The sequence below is a fragment of the Mus musculus genome, chromosome 5, assembly GCF_000001635.26.
Source record: "Mus musculus strain C57BL/6J chromosome 5, GRCm38.p6 C57BL/6J".
NCBI classification, from domain to species: Eukaryota; Metazoa; Chordata; class Mammalia; order Rodentia; family Muridae; genus Mus; species Mus musculus.
This window is the reverse complement of record NC_000071.6, coordinates 105,070,729-105,091,549: the sequence shown is the minus strand read 5'-3', so window position 1 is coordinate 105,091,549 and position 20,821 is coordinate 105,070,729. Positions and strand designations below refer to the sequence as shown.

General features: G+C 39.8%; 1 protein-coding gene across 5 annotated transcripts in view; it reads left to right on the top strand.

The window, feature by feature from the left end:
* Gbp9 (guanylate-binding protein 9) overlaps positions 1-15,086 on the top strand; it is a 33,894-nt gene extending 18,808 nt beyond the window's left edge. For 2 of the 5 annotated variants that reach the window (XM_006534925.4, XM_006534924.3), the window contains 6 exons: positions 6,385-6,630; positions 7,697-7,977; positions 8,640-8,846; positions 9,797-9,899; positions 10,227-10,420; positions 11,286-13,920. In XM_006534925.4, the coding sequence (XP_006534988.1) occupies positions 6,385-6,630; positions 7,697-7,977; positions 8,640-8,846; positions 9,797-9,899; positions 10,227-10,420; positions 11,286-11,495 (1,241 nt within the window). In that variant the 3' untranslated portion in view covers positions 11,496-13,920. Of the gene's footprint in view, positions 1-6,384; positions 6,631-7,696; positions 7,978-8,639; positions 8,847-9,796; positions 9,900-10,226; positions 10,421-11,285 lie in introns of all 5 variants that reach the window. The other 3 variants (NM_172777.4, XR_003955638.1, NR_153378.1) reach the window with 3 other exon arrangements.
* The last annotated feature ends 5,735 nt before the right edge of the window (positions 15,087-20,821 follow it).

Genomic DNA, 20,821 nt, shown 5'->3' with positions numbered 1-20,821 from the left:
GCCAATAAAAAGACATAGACTAACAAACTGGCTACACAAACAAGACCCAACATTTTGCTGCTTACAGGAAACTCATCTCAGAGAAAAAGATAGACACTACCTCAGAATGAAAGGCTGGAAAACAATTTTCCAAGCAAATGGTATGAAGAAACAAGCAGGAGTAGCCATCCTAATATCTGATAAGATTGACTTCCAACCCAAAGTCATCAAAAAAGACAAGGAGGGACACTTCATTCTCATCAAAGGTAAAATCCTCCAAGAGGAACTCTCAATTCTGAATATCTATGCTCCAAATACAAGAGCAGCCACATTCACTAAAGAAACTTTAGTAAAGCTCAAAGCACACATTGCGCCTCACACAATAATAGTGGGAGACTTCAACACACCACTTTCACCAATGGACAGATCATGGAAACAGAAACTAAACAGGGACACACTGAAACTAACAGAAGTGATGAAACAAATGGATCTGACAGATATCTACAGAACATTTTATCCTAAAACAAAAGGATATACCTTCTTCTCAGCACCTCATGGTACCTTCTCCAAAATTGACCACATAATAGGTCACAAATCAGGCCTCAACAGATTCAAAAATATTGAAATTGTCCCATGTATCCTATCAGATCACCATGCACTAAGGCTGATCTTCAATAACAAAATAAATAACAGAAAGCCAACATTCACATGGAAACTGAACAACACTCTTCTCAATGATACCTTGGTCAAGGAAGGAATAAAGAAAGAAATTAAAGACTTTTTAGAGTTTAATGAAAATGAAACCACAACGTACCCAAACCTTTGGGACACAATGAAAGCATTTCTAAGAGGGAAACTCATAGCTATGAGTGCCTTCAAGAAAAAACGGGAGAGAGCACATACTAGCAGCTTGACAACACATCTAAAAGCTCTAGAAAAAAAGGAAGCAAATTCACCCAAGAGGAGTAGACGGCAGGAAATAATCAAACTCAGGGGTGAAATCAACCAAGTGGAAACAAGAAGAACTATTCAAAGAATTAACCAAACGAGGAGTTGGTTCTTTGAGAAAATCAACAAGATAGATAAACCCTTAGCTAGACTCACTAAAGGGCACAGGGACAAAATCCTAATTAACAAAATCAGAAATGAAAAGGGAGACATAACAACAGATCCTGAAGAAATCCAAAACACCATCAGATCCTTCTACAAAAGGCTATACTCAACAAAACTGGAAAACCTGAACGAAATGGACAAATTTCTGGACAGATACCAGGTACCAAAGTTGAATCAGGATCAAGTTGACCTTCTAAACAGTCCCATATCCCCTAAAGAAATAGAAGCAGTTATTAATAGTCTCCCAGCCAAAAAAAGCCCTGGACCAGACGGGTTTAGTGCAGAGTTCTATCAGACCTTCAAAGAAGATCTAACTCCAGTTCTGCACAAACTTTTTCACAAGATAGAAGTAGAAGGTATTCTACCCAACTCATTTTATGAAGCCACTATTACTCTGATACCTAAACCACAGAAAGATCCAACAAAGATAGAGAACTTCAGACCAATTTCTCTTATGAACATCGATGCAAAAATCCTTAATAAAATTCTCGCTAACCGAATCCAAGAACACATTAAAGCAATCATCCATCCTGACCAAGTAGGTTTTATTCCAGGGATGCAGGGATGGTTTAATATACGAAAATCCATCAATGTAATCCATTATATAAACAAACTCAAAGACAAAAACCACATGATCATCTCGTTAGATGCAGAAAAAGCATTTGACAAGATCCAACACCCATTCATGATAAAAGTTCTGGAAAGATCAGGAATTCAAGGCCAATACCTAAACATGATAAAAGCAATCTACAACAAACCAGTAGCCAACATCAAAGTAAATGGAGAGAAGCTGGAAGCAATCCCACTAAAATCAGGGACTAGACAAGGCTGCCCACTTTCTCCCTACCTTTTCAACATAGTACTTGAAGTATTAGCCAGAGCAATTCGACAACAAAAGGAGATCAAGGGGATACAAATTGGAAAAGAGGAAGTCAAAATATCACTTTTTGCAGATGATATGATAGTATATATAAGTGACCCTAAAAATTCCAACAGAGAACTCCTAAACCTGATAAACAGCTTCGGTGAAGTAGCTGGATATAAAATTAACTCAAACAAGTCAATGGCCTTTCTCTACACAAAGAATAAACAGGCTGAGAAAGAAATTAGGGAAACAACACCCTTCTCAATAGCCACAAATAATATAAAATATCTCGGCGTGACTCTAACGAAGGAAGTGAAAGATCTGTATGATAAAAACTTCAAGTCCCTGAAGAAAGAAATTAAAGAAGATCTCAGAAGATGGAAAGATCTCCCATGCTCATGGATTGGCAGGACCAACATTGTAAAAATGGCTATCTTGCCAAAAGCAATCTACAGATTCAATGCAATCCCCATTAAAATTCCAACTCAATTCTTCAACGAATTAGAAGGAGCAATTTGCAAATTCATCTGGAATAACAAAAAACCGAGGATAGCAAAAACTCTTCTCAAGGATAAAAGAACCTCTGGTGGAATCACCATGCCTGACCTAAAGCTTTACTACAGAGCAATTGTGATAAAAACTGCATGGTACTGGTATAGAGACAGACAAGTGGACCAATGGAATAGAATTGAAGACCCAGAAATGAACCCACACACCTATGGTCACTTGATCTTCGACAAGGGAGCCAAAACCATCCAGTGGAAGAAAGACAGCATTTTCAACAATTGGTGCTGGCACAACTGGTTGTTATCATGTAGAAGAATGCGAATCGATCCATACTTATCTCCTTGTACTAAGGTCAAATCTAAGTGGATCAAGGAACTTCACATAAAACCAGAGACACTGAAACTTATAGAGGAGAAAGTGGGGAAAAGCCTTGAAGATATGGGCACAGGGGAAAAATTCCTGAACAGAACAGCAATGGCTTGTGCTGTAAGATCGAGAATTGACAAATGGGACCTAATGAAACTCCAAAGTTTCTGCAAGGCAAAAGACACTGTCTATAAGACAAAAAGACCACCAACAGACTGGGAAAGGATCTTTACCTATCCTAAATCAGATAGGGGACTAATATCCAACATATATAAAGAACTCAAGAAGGTGGACCTCAGAAAATCAAATAACCCCCTTAAAAAAAGGGGCTCAGAACTGAACAAAGAATTCTCACCTGAGGAATACCGAATGGCAGAGAAGCACCTGAAAAAATGTTCAACATCCTTAATCATCAGGGAAATGCAAATCAAAACAACCCTGAGATTCCACCTCACACCAGTGAGAATGGCTAAGATCAAAAATTCAGGTGACAGCAGATGCTGGCGAGGATGTGGAGAAAGAGGAACACTCCTCCATTGTTGGTGGGATTGCAGGCTTGTACAACCACTCTGGAAATCAGTCTGGCGGTTCCTCAGAAAATTGGACATAGTACTACCAGAGGATCCAGCAATACCTCTCCTGGGCATATATCCAGAAGAAGCCCCAACTGGTAAGAAGGACACATGCTCCACTATGTTCATAGCAGCCTTATTTATAATAGCCAGAAACTGGAAAGAACCCAGATGCCCCTCAACAGAGGAATGGATACAGAAAATGTGGTACATCTACACAATGGAGTACTACTCAGCTATTAAAAAGAATGAATTTATGAAATTCCTAGCCAAATGGATGGACCTGGAGAGCATCATCCTGAGTGAGGTAACACAATCACAAAGGAACTCACACAATATGTACTCACTGATAAGTGGATACTAGCCCAAAACCTAGGATACCCACGATATAAGATACAATTTCCTAAACACATGAAACTCAAGAAAAATGAAGACTGAAGTGTGGACACTATGCCCCTCCTTAGAAGTGGGAACAAAACACCCATGGAAGGAGTTACAGAAACAAAGTATGGAGCTGAGATGAAAGGATGGACCATGTAGAGACTGCCATATCCAGGGATCCACCCCATAATCAGCTTCCAAATGCTGACACCATTGCATACACTAGCAAGATTTTACTGAAAGGACCCAGATGTAGCTGTCTCTTGTGAGACTATGCCGGGGCCTAGCAAACACAGAAGTGGATGCTCACAGTCAGCTAATGGATGGATCACAGGGCTCCCAATGGAGGAGCTAGAGAAAGTACCCAAGGAGCTAAAGGGATCTTCAACCCTATAGGTGGAACAACATTATGAACTAACCAGTACCCCTGAGCTCTTGACTCTAGCTGCATATGTATCAAAAGATGGCCTAGTCGGCCATCACTGGAAAGAGAGGCCCATTGGACACGCAGACTTTGTGTGCCCCGGTACAGGGGAACGCCAGGGCCAAAGGGGGGGAGTGGGTGGGTAGGGGAGTGGGGGTGGGTGGGTAAGGGGGACTTTTGGTATAGCATTGGAAATGTAAATGAGCTAAATACCTAATAAAAAAAATTATAAAAAAAAAAAATGGTTGTCGTCCTAATTATTATTCATGAAGTCATTGTATGTAGCCCACTTTAAAATATATTTCAGAGATATACATCATTCTCCTTATGGGGGAACATAGGTTTTTAATGCTGCCTTGATTGTGTTGTCTCCAAAAGCAGCTGCGACAGTTGCCTTCTCAGGTTATGTCTTCTCCATAGTCAGTATCATTTTTCCTGAGTTTATTTGACTGTCATAGCTACCCAGTTTAATTCATGTGTCAGGATCAGTTCCATTCATGATCTGGAAACTATTTGCATGGGCATTGTCAGCCTGAGTCTGAAGCTGATGGAGCCTTGTGAGTCACATCACTTCTGGAATGCTCACTGCTCTCATTTTCTGTCTGCTTTCTCTAGAACATTGGACATATAGTTGGTAGAAAGCAGTCCATGAATCCAGTGCAGTTATTAATTTGGGAGCATTTCTGGAGTAGCACAATCTTACAATTCACATATGATCTTCAACTAGTGTTTAGTTTTAAACAGGGTATCACTGTGTTGCCCTAGCTGGTTGGTAAATGCTCTATAGACCAGATGGACTGGCCTAGAGATCACAGCATATCTCTTGATTCTGCCTCCTATGTATCAGGATTAAAGATGTGTCCCACAACCTACTAGCTTTCTCTTCTTTCCTTCCTTTCTTCCTCCCTTCCTTCTTTTCTTCCTTCTTTCCTTCCTCTTTTTCTTTCAGTTTTGGAAGACAAGATCTCACAGTGTAGACTTTGCTAGCTTGGAATACACTATGTAGAACAAGGTAGCCTCAAACTTGTGGCGAGTCTCATAATTTTTGATGAAAAGGTTAACAGCATTGTAAATCATTTCAGAAAATACTTTCTTGTTGAAATTTAACTTTGTAACTGAATATTATAGAACACATGTAGGTACTAAGGCAATGGTTACTCAGAAGAAGAGATGGTCCATCAAGCACCTCACATTGCTAACTTTCCATAAACAACTAAAATTGTTTCAGGAAATATCCCAAATATATGGGCCAGGAGGTGATTTGTTGCTTAAAGCACTGTCACCCAAGTGTGAGGACTGGAGGTGAGATCTCCAGAAGTACTTCAACGCTAGGCAGGTATGATAATCTACCTTCAATCCAGTGTACAGGCTGAGGACACAGGAGAGCTCCGGAGCATGATGGGTAGCCAGACTGGCTGTATTAGAGAGTTCCACTTCACCTGAGAGACCCTTTTCCAGTAAGGTGGAGAATGACTGTTTCCACATGCACCCACACATAAGCAGACATGCATACATACACAACACACACATACACAACACACACATACACAACACATACATACACAGTTTCATGAAGTTCTGTCTTAATGTTACTCATTAGCTCTCTAGACTTATGTAACCTACATGTGTCCATAGCCCTTCCTTCCGTCTCCACTTTTAATTTCTATGAGTGTATAGTTGACGTTGACAAAAATGAGTTCTATTTAGACTCAAGATAGTTCTCCTTCAGTCACCATGGAATTATCTTAGATTTGCCAATGTTGCTATTTTTAATAATTGATTACTCTTTATTTGTGTCTGTATTTTTTTGCTTTTGTTTGTTTGTTTGTTTTTTGTTTTTGTCCCACAACTCTTTTTCTACAAGGAGTGATTAGAACAGAAATCACCTTTAGCCTCTTGTTGTTCAGTCAACAGGACACCACAGCTACAGTATGCTTAAAGCCATGTTCAGGTCTGTGGATTTCTGCCATATGCTTCTCTACTGAAGTCACATAACTCCTTAAATATTTCATCAGACTTCTACCAAGTACAATCTTGTTATACTTTTGACAGGCAAAGAAATATTGCAGGATATGGTAAAGAGTCTGTAAGTACAGAACTTTTCACATAGACCAGGGCCTCCTTCATCTGTTCTCTGTGCTAAGACTCCAGTTGTTTTGTGTTTTCTCCAACACCAGGTTACAATCCCAGAGTGCAAGCATCCAATTCAGCCAGGGAATGCATCAGATGTTTCTTTCCTAACCGGAAGTGTTTTGTCTTTGACCGGCCAACTCATGACAGAGAACTCTTACAAAAACTTGAGACTATCTCAGAAGACCAACTGGATCTTAAGTTCCGGGAAGGAACAAAGGCTTTTGTTTCTTATGTCTTCACTTATGCCAAGATCAAGACCCTCAGAGAGGGAATTAAGGTCACCGGGAATAGTGAGTTTGCTTTTTTTTTTTTCATTTTTAAATCAAACTTCTCTACTTCTCTATAAAGTACAATATGTTGAACTTATTAGCATGTTTGTTTTTAAATTATATACACAATGGTACTATACATGTAACCCAACTCTAAAATGTATATGTTATAACTGTAGGTTAGAAATCCTTAGCCGGGCGTGGTGGCACACACCTTTAATCTCAGCACTTAAAAGGCAGAGGCAGGCGGATTTCTGAGTTCGAGGCCAGCCTGGTCTACAAAGTGAGTTCCAGGACAGCCAGGGCTAAACAGAGAAACCCTGTCTCGAAAACCAAAAGACCAAAAAAAAAAAAAAAAAAAAACCAACCAACCAACCAAACAAACAAAAAAACAACCAACCAAACAAAAAAAGTTATTAAAAAAAGAATAACCACATCACTTCTGTCTACAGCTGTAACATACCTGTATCAAATTCTCTACTGATAATCAAATCACCAGTGAAAAGTTCCTTAATCTAGTATAGAATTATTGTTTAAACCACTGAAGCTAATACCTTCTGTTTTCATAAGGAATGTCTTGTATGTTTCATTTTGCAATGATACATATGAAATCTAATTTGGAAATTTAAATAGTTCTAATATAAATACTAGTATTTAAACAAACCTATACTTTTTAGAATTAGCCACAGAAATAATGTAATTCACCTTTCCTTGATGGTTCATACATTTGTTCTCCTTCAAAGTTTTAATTGCAAAATTATATTTTCATATACAGTTGAACTTATTAGGTGAAGATGTATATTAAATTTTTTTAACATTCTGAACTGAAAAAATTAAGAAAGTGACAATAGGAAAAAGAAACTGATAACTTGCTGAAGAAGATTGTTGGTGTGCATGTGTTTGTATGCATACATGTGTGTGTATGCATACATGTGTGTGTATGGATACATGTGTGTGTATGCATACATGTGTGTGTGTGTGTGTGTGTGCGCATGTGTGTGCGTGTTTATGAGAGTACAAGTGTAGTTGTGTGGTTCCCATTCATTATAACTTTTCATTTATCCCTTGTATCTCCTGGTTCACAAAGGACTGGGTACTCTGGTGACAACTTACGTGGATGCCATCAACAGTGGAGCAGTGCCTTGTCTGGATGATGCTATGACAAGTGTGGCCCGGCGTGAGAACTCAGTAGCTGTGCAGAAGGCAGCCGACCACTACAGTGAGCAGATGGCCCAGCGACTGAGGCTTCCCACAGACACTCTCCAGGAGTTGCTGGATGTGCATGCTGCCTGCGAGAAGGAAGCCATGGCTGTCTTCATGGAGCATTCCTTCAAGGATGAAAATCAGCAATTCCTGAAGAAACTGGTGGTAATCTGTTGATGGCATTAACTGTCATGGCGCTATCCTTTCAAGATGGTAGAATTGATGAGCCTTCATTGGCCCTAGGTGTATTTCTTATTCAAAGATATGTGCTTCAGAGTATCATGATGAATATAGTTATGAATGATTGCATGTTTACTTCACAAAATTACAGTTTATTAATGTCTAACAGATGGAATAATGAGTATATAGTGTCCTGCGCCCTTTACCCAGTTAATGTTTGTGAATTGTGATCCTGCCCAGGACATCTATAGTGTATCTTTGAATCTGCTATATTTTTGTGTTCCTAAGACATTGTTTCTCACAGGAGTCTCATTACAGCCCACTGTTCTTCCCTTGCTTCTTGTTATATAATTGTGTCATTGGAGATAGACTTCCAGGATGTGACACCCAGAAGGAACCAGAGATGGTAGGATGCAGCCCCATCCCATTACAGAAGCTCTTAAGGACCAGGAACCTCAAAAACACTTCATGCGGTCTTCCACAGATTATTTTTTTAGCATCCAAGTTCAGGTTTTACCACTTCAAATTACCTTGAGGTCTTGTAACACTGGAGTGTGTTAATAGGTTGGCTCTTCTATGAACTTTCTTGGAATTTAATACCTTGTATTCCTTCAATTGTGTCAGATCTCTGTACACTTCACTTGTAGGAAATAATCAGTGAGAAGATAGCTTTTTTCTGGTTGAAGAATGAAGAGGCATCGAATAAATACTGCCAGGAAGAACTGGATCGACTTTCAAAGGATTTTATGGACAATATCTCAACATTCTCTGTTCCTGGGGGACACAGGATTTACACGGACATGAGGAAGAAGATTGAACGTGACTACTGGCAGGTTCCCAGGAAAGGGGTGAAGGTGAGGAGCAGGGAGCACAGGACAGGGAGAAGTTGAGGAGCAGGGAACACAGCAAAGGGATGAAGATTAGGAGCAGGAGCACAGGAATGGAGTCATGGTGAGGAGTAGGGAGCACAGTAATGAGGTGAAGATGATCAGGGGACATGATGAAGGTGAGGAGCAGGGAGCATTGGAGCTTAGTGTAGACGGAAGGACATGTCATAAAACATGAACATACAACACTGCTTCAGTGAAATAAGAAAATATGAAGATAGCCTGACACCTTTAGCTTTATGTTGGTGTTGGTGACCAAAGCAGAGTTTTGCAATACAAAGCAAGTGCTTTACCTTGATTATGCTTGGTGCAAAATGGCTCCTTTTTAGTATGAATTCTTAGAAAAATCCTAACAAAGCATTCTGAGTGATGACTTTATAACTCTGTCAGGATGGTCTACCTATGGAGTAGTAAGTGTAATAACAGAGCTGAAATATTACTCTGTTATTGCCAGTGATACTATTATGAGTACATTCTTTAGACCTTTCTTTAGTTATTTAAGTGCTCTGAGCTATGCTCCCACTACTGTGGTCAGTCACACATCTGTACCACAAGGCCCAGGCAGATAAAGTGACTTCCCTATAAATACACTAAGCAAGAGCAGAAGGAAATGGCTTTCACCTAAGCATGCAGCACTTTACACTGGGATACAATATCTGAAGACATCCTAATTTGCAGCATGCAGAACTGCACATGACTGTGGCAGGCTGCATCTGAGTGGAGGCAGGTGTCTCTAGCAGAGGTTACTGGAGGGAGCCACAGAGCAGGAAGTATCCACTGCCACTGAAGAGCTTGAGCCATGTGCAGGCTTCACTGTGGCATTTAACAATGAGGCACAGTGAGGACTCTGTTGAGTCTCATGGGTCCTCACTCTCTCAGGATTTATTAGGATTCTTTGTTCCCTCTTGGTCCTACAGGCATGTGAAGTCTTCCAAAACTTTCTCCAGTCACAGTACATCATTGAGAGTTCCATCCTGCAGGCAGATAGAGCCCTCACTGCTGGGGAGAAGGCCATTGCAGGTACAGGAACATGTCTCTTGGCTCCCAGGAGAGGTCAGATTCCTACCATGGCTTTCTGATAGAAGCCACAATAAATCCATGCCAAGATCAGTAGCTTACTATCTTTCTGAGGATGCAAACTTGGAAGCAACAGGCAGTTCTCGGTGTGTGTCAGTCACATGGGCAGGGTCTTCTCCATAACGCTCAGAATCATGCTCTCCAGGTGTGGGCCAAGGGGAGTCTGGTTCCTATGCTTCTTACAGATTATTGAATTGCTCTCTGGGTTCTGGAATGTTGATATTTTATTTGAATCATCAATTTTATTTCTCCTGATTCTTCCTGGGGCAGAGGAGCGTGCCCAAAAGGAGGTAGCCGAGAAGGAGCAGGAGCTACTAAGACAGAAGCAGAAGGAGCAGCAGGAGTATATGGAGGCTCAAGAGAAAAGGAACAAGGAAAACCTAGAGCAACTGAGGAGAAAGCTGATGCAGGAGAGAGAGCAGGACATCAAAGACCATGATATGATGCTGGAGAAGCAACTGAAGGTAGAGCCCCTCATCCTCCTGTTAGTTCTTGTACACCAGCCAGGTCATGGGATGAACACAGTCGTGATATATTATTGCTAAGGAGCCCCCACCCCGTGTGTTATATAGTCTTTGAATTTTGCTCTTTATGTAGACTCTTTAGATATTAGGTTTCCTGTTGTTCCTTCAGGGTTTTATTGACTACAGTGGTTTGACTTACAGACTTGGAATATTTAAAAATGATCTTTTTAGGTTTCACTAAACTAACGTCACAAACAGGCAGTGTAATAATGCCAGAAACTGGTCTGTCTGCATTGTCCAGATCATCAGGCACCTGAGTGCCCCCAACCCTGCCCTACCCACCCCAACCTCCCCAAAATGATCTATGCTATTGTAAGACTGAAGGAAATGTCCAGGCAGTGAACCAGCAGCTTCTACAGGTTCTGTAACTGTCCCTAGGGTAGAGAGCCTCCTTGAAGAAGCACATGACATCGGAGGTATTCCCATTGTCAAGCTGAAAGTGAAATGGTAATCAACTTCTTAATCATCCAATGAGTTGCCGCTGTCTGCATGATATAGTTGTCACAGAGTCTTTGTGGATTGAATTCTGTGCAACCAGGCCAGTGGCATTTTTTGAGCATGAACATAAGCACATCTTCACAGCTCTGCTAGTGTCGCAACTGAAACAAACATGGTGGATCAAGACTAGTAAAGTTTCAACCCTGCTTTATCATAATGTGTAGGTCTATCTTCGGTGCATCTTCTTCATGGTAAGGGAAAGTTTTTAGGAATACACTAAGGTCTGCTTGCTAAAGTTTTGAAAGTAATAGTCGTACAATGTTGGGACTTAACAATATTTACTTCTTTGTTATGTTCACTGTTTTAGGATCAAAAGGCTTTCCTTGAGGAAGGATTTACGAACAAAGCTGAAGAAATAAATGCAGAGATAGAGAGACTGGAACATAACATCAAGGATAAGAAAGAAAACATTGGTCCCATTCTGGAACTTATCGAAAAAGCATTTTGTGCAGGGGTTTTTAGTTCCCTTATCATGGTTGCATTGTTAACACACAATCCTTCACTTTTAAGGAAATGATAGACTGTGACATAAGCATTGTTTTATTTCAAAGCTGCCTGTTTTCTATTTTCACTCAGCGAAGGTTAAATATAAAAGTGCTGATTTGAGGGTGGCTGTGTCCTGCACACATGAACAGAACAGCTCATGCATGGCTGTACAGACAATGCTTGCCTTTAGAGGACACATTTTTTTTTAAATGAGTCCAATAGAAGATATGCAATTAGTCATTACATGCCATTACTGTTGACTGCATATAGAGTCAGCTATGAGACAAGGCTTTCCATACTCCTTTGAGGAATATGTAGCCCAAGTTTGCTTGTGGGGGAGTATCTCAGATTAATACAGTAGGGAACCCATCCTATGTGTGGACGGGACCATTCCTGTGGACTGAAGACACAGTAGAAAGATGAAAGCAATCTTCCTACCACTTGTGGCTTCCTGACTGTGGATGCAATACAACAAGCCAGCCTCGACTTCTCTCAGAATGCATTATCCAGCCTTGACAGAATGTATTATCATGATTCATGGACCACAACAAATCCTTTCTTAAGTTGGTTTTGTGAGGGTATTTCATCTCAGCAAGAGGAAAAGTCATTGATATCATAATCGTGATAATCCTGGAATCTACTTAAACATCACTTTTTAGATTGGCAATGAATTTTAGTATGACTTGATCTTGGAGTACTATATAGTCAAGAAACAAATAACAGTCAAGCTATCTGTATAATGATCTAAATTGAGCTAAAATATATCTTAAAAGTAAAGTCAAAACACCATAAAACTGTGCGATTATTATTAGAAATGCTACTATTCCATGCAAACATACAAGAACACAAATGAAATGCCCTCTGGAAGATTAGTAAAAACCTTGGTCTACTGGCTTCATCTAGAGAGAATAAGTTGGAGTCAAAAGTTGAAGTGATGCCTGCATTCCATGACTTTTTCAATCTTACACATTTAATGAAGAGTGCTGGGAAAGGGAATTTACATTTTTAGATAGTCACAATAAGTTAAAACTCACCACTGCATGATGAAGTCTCTGCTTCTAGAAATGGCAAAAGCCACCGCAGACCAAGACTTGAGTACCAGGAAGTATAACTTTTGTGGCTTAATGATGTTTTCCTTTGTGGCTTTGCTTTTTTAAAAATAATTTAAATAACACATTTTATGTAAACCAATATATCAAAATATTATTTCCACAGGCAGGCAATACAATTTATGCATGCCACATTTACATCACATTTATTTATTTGCAAAGTAACTGGGAAACTGTATTAAGAAACATATGATAATATAGAGTATAAGAGAATCTATGGGGCACAAGGGAGGTGGACAGCTCAGAGATGGCTCAGTTGTCAAGAGTGCACAATGTTCATCCTGGGTAGCTCAGTTCCTGGGGCAGGTAACAAGGAACGGTAAATCTAACTCCAAGGGAACTCACTTCCTTTTCTGACCCCCAAGGACTCCTGGTATTTCCATTACATATCCCCAGGTTATACATATACATATTTACAAGTAAGATGTAAAGGAATGTACTGTTAACATTGATAATGGGCCATATAGGTAAAGAGACCCAAGGACCCTTATTAGTGCATTAATGAATATAATGTATTTAGAATGTACCCGCCGCAGCTCCTCTAAGACATCCTGCAATACCCCTACAAACTTCATGTCTTCTTCTCTTCCTCCACCACTTCCTCTTTCCTCATACTCTGAATAAATTAATGCTGGCCTCATGTCCCTGGGCATTAGACACCATCTATCAGACCATGAACAATTTATCATGAAGCACACCCCCATAGAAAACACACGCTCCCAGTGACCACATATCAAATGCTAGTAGTTCTTCAGCTAGGGGTGGGGTCTCATGAGCTCACTGCCTCTCCACACTGGATGTTGACTGGCTTGATAGTGTGTATTTTGTGCCAACAATCATAACTATTGTCAAGCCCCCATCATATCCAGAAAATATTATTTTAAAACAGTGTGATCTTATTTATAAAATAGTTAGCTTTATTATTTCAAAATTATATTGTAGACATTCCTATGATTACTGGAATCTTGGAGTAGCTTACTTCCTCTGTCTTCATGTCTTGTAAGATGTCATGTTCAAAAGAATGAACAGTGAAAAGGAGAGTTCTTGGTGCTGTTTTATTGGGAGCCATTTTGTTTGCTTCTGCCTGCCAGGCAGAGTCAAGGCAGGTCAGCATCTACTGGCAGATTTTCTGGCCTACTGACTCATGTCACAATAAGAGGAAATTCACTTGAGGCTCAAGGCAAGGGGATGAACATTCTATGAATCTCGGTGGAAGGAACAGGGAAGCCTCTGGATGGGTACTGATATCCTGTGTGTACATCAGCCATTGTTTCTGATACCTTGTGACTTTGTTTCCCATGGTACTGAGGAATATAAGGAGACAAATAAATAAATACATAAACTTGAGGCTGATATGCTATTCCCCTGCATCCTTCCCCATTCTAATGTTTGTCTTTGAGTCTTCTTTCTGTCTTTCCTATAATTATCCTCACTCCCCCTTCAGAGTCTGGTCTAACTTGTGTTGATTGGACTGGCATACTCTTTCATTTAGGTAGTGACTTCACTGAAGTGGCGAGAATCAGGTCTTTTCAGAACTAGATCCCTTGATGGGGAATTGCCACACCCACTCCAGTGGAGTCTCAGTGACAAGTCCAAAAACATGGCCAGAGTCCTGAGGCAACAAGTTTCACTGAAACTGGTCCTTGGTATGCCTTAACATGGATGTGGTCTAGATTTTCCCTTGAGATAGTTGGTAAAGGGATTTCTTTCAGTATTGTTTATTATAGGAGTCCCCAAGGAATATTTGACAAATAACCAAGGTAGATTTGACATTTTCCTGGTCTCTACCCGTGTTCCAACATCCTAGTTAAGCGTTGAGCCAACCCTCAACTTTGAATTTCATAAGAATGTTACTTATTCAGACGAAATGTCTCAAGTTTTGATAGAGAGATAGTGAAAGAAATCAGGCATTGCAGTTTACTGGATAGAGTTAGAAATTTCAGGGTAAGTTCAACAAAGTAAGCTTAGAATTCTCATTGCAGTCATGTATGGCACACTACATTTCATAATAGAATGAAATAGAGTAAAATCTTAGAAGAACAGCTGAGTCACTCCCATATGCAGGAATTTATAATGGTCCAGGAAGAAGGTGTGTTGTGGTTTAAGGAAGAACAATAGTATTGTATGATTCATGAAAAAGTTAGCCAGAACAGATCCCCCCTTATGCATGTTTTATGCCCCAGAGGCATAGCATAATTGGGTGTTTACTAAGGGATCCCTGGTGGTGGGTTACACAATAGACTGGAATTATGGCTAGGGTAGGAAGCCCATGCAACTGGCTCCTAAGAATAGCTGACTTTTGATAGGGCTGGTTATTTTTATCTCAGTTGCAAACACTGCCTGGTTCCTGCTAGTTTTTATGTATGCATTTCTCTGTTTTCTATACAGAGTCATTATTCTTTGGATGACTTCAATGTATCTTGGCTGATGTATTACCTAACTTCCCTGTTTTCTTCTGTAATGACTATATAATCCTGGTGTTTGCTTTGAGGAATTACAGTCAGATTCAGTACTCTCTTGTGTTCGTGTCTGTTTGTCACTTGCCGACTCCTTCCCACCTGAATACCAGAACTCTGACTCTCACCTGGGTTGAGGGACTCCAACTGGTTCTGCCCATATCTGGGAATGAGAGGAACAGACATAAGAACATTCAGAAAAAGAAAACAATTTGAACAAGTATAGTATCAGGTGTGGTCCAGACAGTTTAATGCATAAAATTAAACATCAGGCCTTGTTAATGTTTGGGATTTTAGCCTGGTGCCTAAAAATGGTTTTGGAAGAGTGAAACTACAAGAGCTGAGTTGCAAGTATGCTGGGTTGCTCAATATGTGGATGTTGAAGCCACTGTAAATGGCAATAATAGTTATGGGAAGAAAAATGGAACAAGTCTAACATCAATCACCAATGAGGAAAGGAAGAACAGTGTCTTTACTGAGCATAATGTGAGGAAGGAGAATGGATATCTACAATGACTGATATACTTCAACAGGGAGAGGAAAAGAGCTGTAAACTGAGAAGGCAGAACAGGGGGGATCCTATCACATGTTTAGATGGAAGGAAGGTAGCATTTACAGGGTTTGTATTAGATACTTTTTGGAAAGCAAAGCCATCAAAGGACCAAAAATTTTCTATTGTGGCCAAGTCTACAAGAAATAAGTGTGTTAGTTGTGAGTATTTTCTTAAATGTACAGAGAAGGCAAATGTGAAAGATATTTGATAAATTCAAACATTTCAGTCTTTAAAAACACATGTGGTGGCAGTCCCTGGCCCGGGGAGTCCACACAGGATCCGACATGGGATCCTAAGACCTCTGGTAAGTGGAACACAGCGCCTGCTCCAATTCAATCACACAGGACCTGAGGCTGCATTAATTAAGGAAGCAGATAATCCGGCCTGATCCGGGGCACAAGTTCCTTTCAATCCACTGCAGTACCAGGGTCCCTGGCCCAAGGAGTCTGCAGACACCTGCAAGGACCCACACAGGACCCTCCACGGGATCTTAAAACCTATGGTGAGTGGAACACAACCTCTGCCAGGAGGCAGGTTCAAGCACCAAATATCTGGGCACCTTCCCTGCAAGAGGAGATCTTGCCTGCAGAGAGTACTCTGACCACTGAAACTAAGGAAAGAGATAGTCTCCCAGGTCTGCTGATAGAGCGTAACAAAATCACCTGAGGAACAAGCTCTAACCAGAGACAACTATAACAACTAGCTCCAGAGAATACCAGATGGTGAAAGGCAAATGTAAGAATCCTACTAACAGAAATCAAGACCACTAACCATCATCAGAACACAGCACTCCCACCCCATCTAGTCCTGGGCACCCCAACACAACCAAAAAGCTAGACCCAGATTTAAAAGCATATCTCATGATGATGGTAGAGGACATCAAGAAGGACTTTAATAACTCACTTAAAGAAATACAGGAGAACACTGCTAAAGAGTTACAAGTCCTTAAAGAAAAACAGGAAAACACAACCAAACAGGTAGAAGTCCTTATAGAAAAACAGGAAAACACATCCAAACAGGTGATGGAAATGAACAAAACCATACTAGACCTAATAAGGGAAGTAGACACAATAAAGAAAACCCAAAGTGAGGCAACGCTGGAGATAGAAACCCTAGGAAAGAAATCTGGAACCATAGACGCGAGCATCAGCAACAGGATACAAGAGGTGGAAGAGAGAATCTCAGGTGCAGAAGATTCCACAGAGAACATCGGCACAACAATCAAAGATAATACAAAACGCAAAAAGATCCTAACTCAAAACATCCAGGAAATCCAGGACACAATGAGAAGACCAAACCTACGGATAATAGGAGTTGATGAGAATGAAGATTTTCAACTTAAAGGGCCAGCAAATATCTTCAACAACATTATAGAAGAAAACTTCCCAAACCTAAAGAATGACATGCCCATGAACATACAAGAAGTCTACAGAACTCCAAATAGACTGGACCAGAAAAGAAATGCCTCCTAACACCTAATATTCAGAACAACAAATGTACTAAATAAAGAGAGAATATTAAAAGCAGTAAGGGAGAACGGTCAAGTAACATATAAAGGCAGGCCTATCAGAATTAAACCAGATTTTTCACCAGAGACTATGAAAGCCAGAAGATCCTGGACAGATGTTATACAGACACTAAGAGAACATAAATGCCAGCCCAGGCTACTATGCCCAGCCATACTCTCAATTACCATAGATGGAGTAATCAAAGTATTCCACAACAAAACCAAATACACACAGTATCTTTCCATGAATCCAGCCCTTCAAAGGATAATAACAGAAAAAAACCAATAACAGGACGGAAATCACGCCCCAAAAAAAGCAAGAAAGTAATCACTCAACAAACCAAAAAGAAGACAGCCACAAGAACAGAATGGCAACTCTAACAACAAAAATAAAAGGAAGCAACAATTACTTTTCCTTAATATCTCTTAATATCAATGGCCTGAAATCCCCAATAAAAAGACATAGACTAACAGACTGGCTACACAAACAGGACCCAACATTCTGCTGCTTACAGGAAACCCATCTCAGGGAAAAAGACAGACGCTACCTCAGAGTGAAAGGCTGGAAAACAATTTTCCAAGCAAATGGTCTGAAGAAACAAGCTGGAGTAGCCATTCTAATATCGGATAAAATCGACTTCCAACCCAAAGCTATCAAAAAAGACAAGGAGGGACACTTCATAATCATCAAAGGTAAAATCCTCCAAGAGGAACTCTCAATTCTGAATATCTATGCTCCAAAAGCAAGGGCAGCCACATTCATTAAAGACATTTTAGTAAAGCTCAAACCACACATTGCACCTCACACAATAATATTGGGAGACTTCAACATACCACTTTCATTAATGGACAGATCGTGGAAACAGAAAATAAACAGGGACACAGTGAAACTAACAGAAGTTATGAAACAAATGGATCTGACAGATATCTACAGAACCTTTTATCCTAAAACAAAAGGATATGCCTTTTTCTCAGCACCTCACGGAACCTTCTCCAAAATTGACCATATAATTGGTCACAAAACATGCCTCAACAGATACAAAAATATTGAAATTGTCCCATGCATCCTATCAGATCACCATGGCCTAAGGCTGATCTTCAATAACAACATAAATAATGGAAAGCCAACATTGACGTGGAAACTGAACAACACTCTTCTCAATGATACCTTGATCAAGGAAGGAATAAAGAAAGAAATTAACGACTTTTTAGAGTTTAGTGAAAATGAAGCCACAACATACCCAAACCTATGGCACACAATGAAAGCATTTCTAAGAGGAAAACTCATAGCTCTGAGTGCCTCAAAGAAGAAACTGGAGAGAGCACACACTAGGAGCTTGACAACACATCTAAAAGCTCTAGAAAAAAAGGAAGCAAATTCACCCAAGGAGTAGACAGCAGGAAATAATCAAACTCAGGGGTGAAATCAACCAAGTAGAAACAAGAAGAACTATTCAAAGAATTAACCAAACGAGGAGTTGGTTCTTTGAGAAAATCAACAAGATAGATAAACCCTTAGCTAGACTCACTAGAAGGCACAGGGACAACATCCTAATTAACAAAATCAGAAATGAAAAGGGAGACATAACAACAGATCCTGAAGAAATCCAAAACACCATCAGATCCTTCTACAAAAGGCTATACTCAACAAAACTGGACAACCTGGACGAAATGGACAAATTTCTAGACAGATACCAGGTACCAAAGTTGAATCAGGATCAAGTTAATGATCTAAACAGTACCATATCCCCTAAAGAAATAGAAGCAGTCATTAATAGTCTCCCAACCAAAAAAAGCCCAGGACCAGACGGGTTTAGTGCAGAGTTCTATCAGACATTCAACGAAGATGTAATTCCAGTTCTGCACAAACTATTTCACAAAATAGAAGTAGAAGGTACTCTACTCAACTCATTTTATGAAGCCACAATTACTCTGATACCTAAACCACAGAAAGATCCAACAAAGATAGAGAACTTCAGACCAATTTCTCTTATGAATATTGATGCAAAAATACTCAGTAAAATTCTCGCTATCCGAATCCAAGAATACATTAAAGCAATCATCCATCCTGACCAAGTAGGTTTTATTCCAGGGATGCAGGGATGGTTTAATATACGAAAATCCATCAATGTAATCCATTATATAAACAAACTCAAAGACAAAAACCACATGATCATCTCGTTAGATGCAGAAAAAACATTTGACAAGATCCAACACCCATTCATGATAAAAGTCTTAGAAAGATCAGGAATTCAAGGCCCATACCTAAACATTATAAAAGCAATCTACAGCAAACCCGTAGCCAACATCAAAGTAAATGGTGAGAAGCTAGAAGCAATCCCAGTAAAATCAGGGACTAGACAAGGCTGCCAACTTTCTCCCTACCTTTTCAACATAGTACTTGAAGTCCTATCCAGAGCAATTCGACAACAAAAGGAGATCAAGGGGATACAAATTGGAAAAGAGGAAGTCAAAATATCACTTTTTGCAGATGATATGATAATATAAGTGACCCTAAAAATTTCACCAGAGAACTCCTAAACCTGATAAACAGCTTTGGTGAAGTAGCTGGATATAAAATTAACTCAAACAAGTCAACCGCCTTCCTGTACACAAAGGATAAACAGGCTGAGGAAGGAATTAGGGAAACAACACCCTTCTCAATAGTCACAAATAATATAAAATATCTTGGCATGACTCTAAGTAAGGAAGTGAAAGATTTGTATGATAAGAATTTCAAGTCTCTGAAAAAAGAAATTAAAGAAGATCTCAGAAGATGGAAAGATCTCCCATGCTCATGGATTGGCAGGATCAACATTGTAAAAATGGCTATCTTGCCAAAAGCAATCTACAGATTCAATGCAATCCCCATCAAAATTCCAACTCAATTCTTCAACGAATTAGAAGGAGCAATCTGCAAATTCATCTGGAATAACAAAAAAACTAGGATAGCAAAAAGTCTTCTCAAGGATGAAAGTACCTCTTTTGGAATCACCATGCCTGACCTAAAGCTTTACTACAGAGCAATTGTGATAAAAACTGCATGTTACTGGTATAGTGACAGACAAGTAGACCAATGGAATAGAATTGAAGACCCAGAAATGAACCCACACACCTATGGTCACTTGATCTTCGACAAGGGAGCTAAAACCATCCAGTGGAAGAAAGACATCATTTTCAACAAATGGTGCTGGCACAACTGGTTGTTATCATGTAGAAGAATGGAAATTGATCCATTCCTATCTCTTTGTACTAAGGTCAAATCTAAGTGGATCAAGGAACTTCACATTAAACCAGAGAAACTGAAACTTATAGAGGAGAAAGTGGGGAAAAGCCTCGAAGATATGGGCACAGGGGAAAAATTCCTGAATAGAACAGCAATGGCTTGTACTGTAAGATCGAGGATTGACAAATGGGATCTTATGAAACTGCAAAGCTTCTGCAAGGCAAAAGACAATGTCAATAAGACAAAAAGGCCACCAACAGATTGGGAAAGGATCTTTACCTATCTTAAATCAGATAGGGGACTAGTATACAATATATATAAAGAACTCAAGAGGATGGACTCCAGAAAATCAAACAACCCCCTTAAAAGATGGGGCTCAGAGCTAAACAAAGAACTCTCACCCAAGGAATAGCGAATGGCTGAGAAGCACCTGAAAAAATGTTCAACATCCTTAATTATCAGAGAAATGCAAATCAAAAGAACCCTGAGATTCCATCTCACACCAG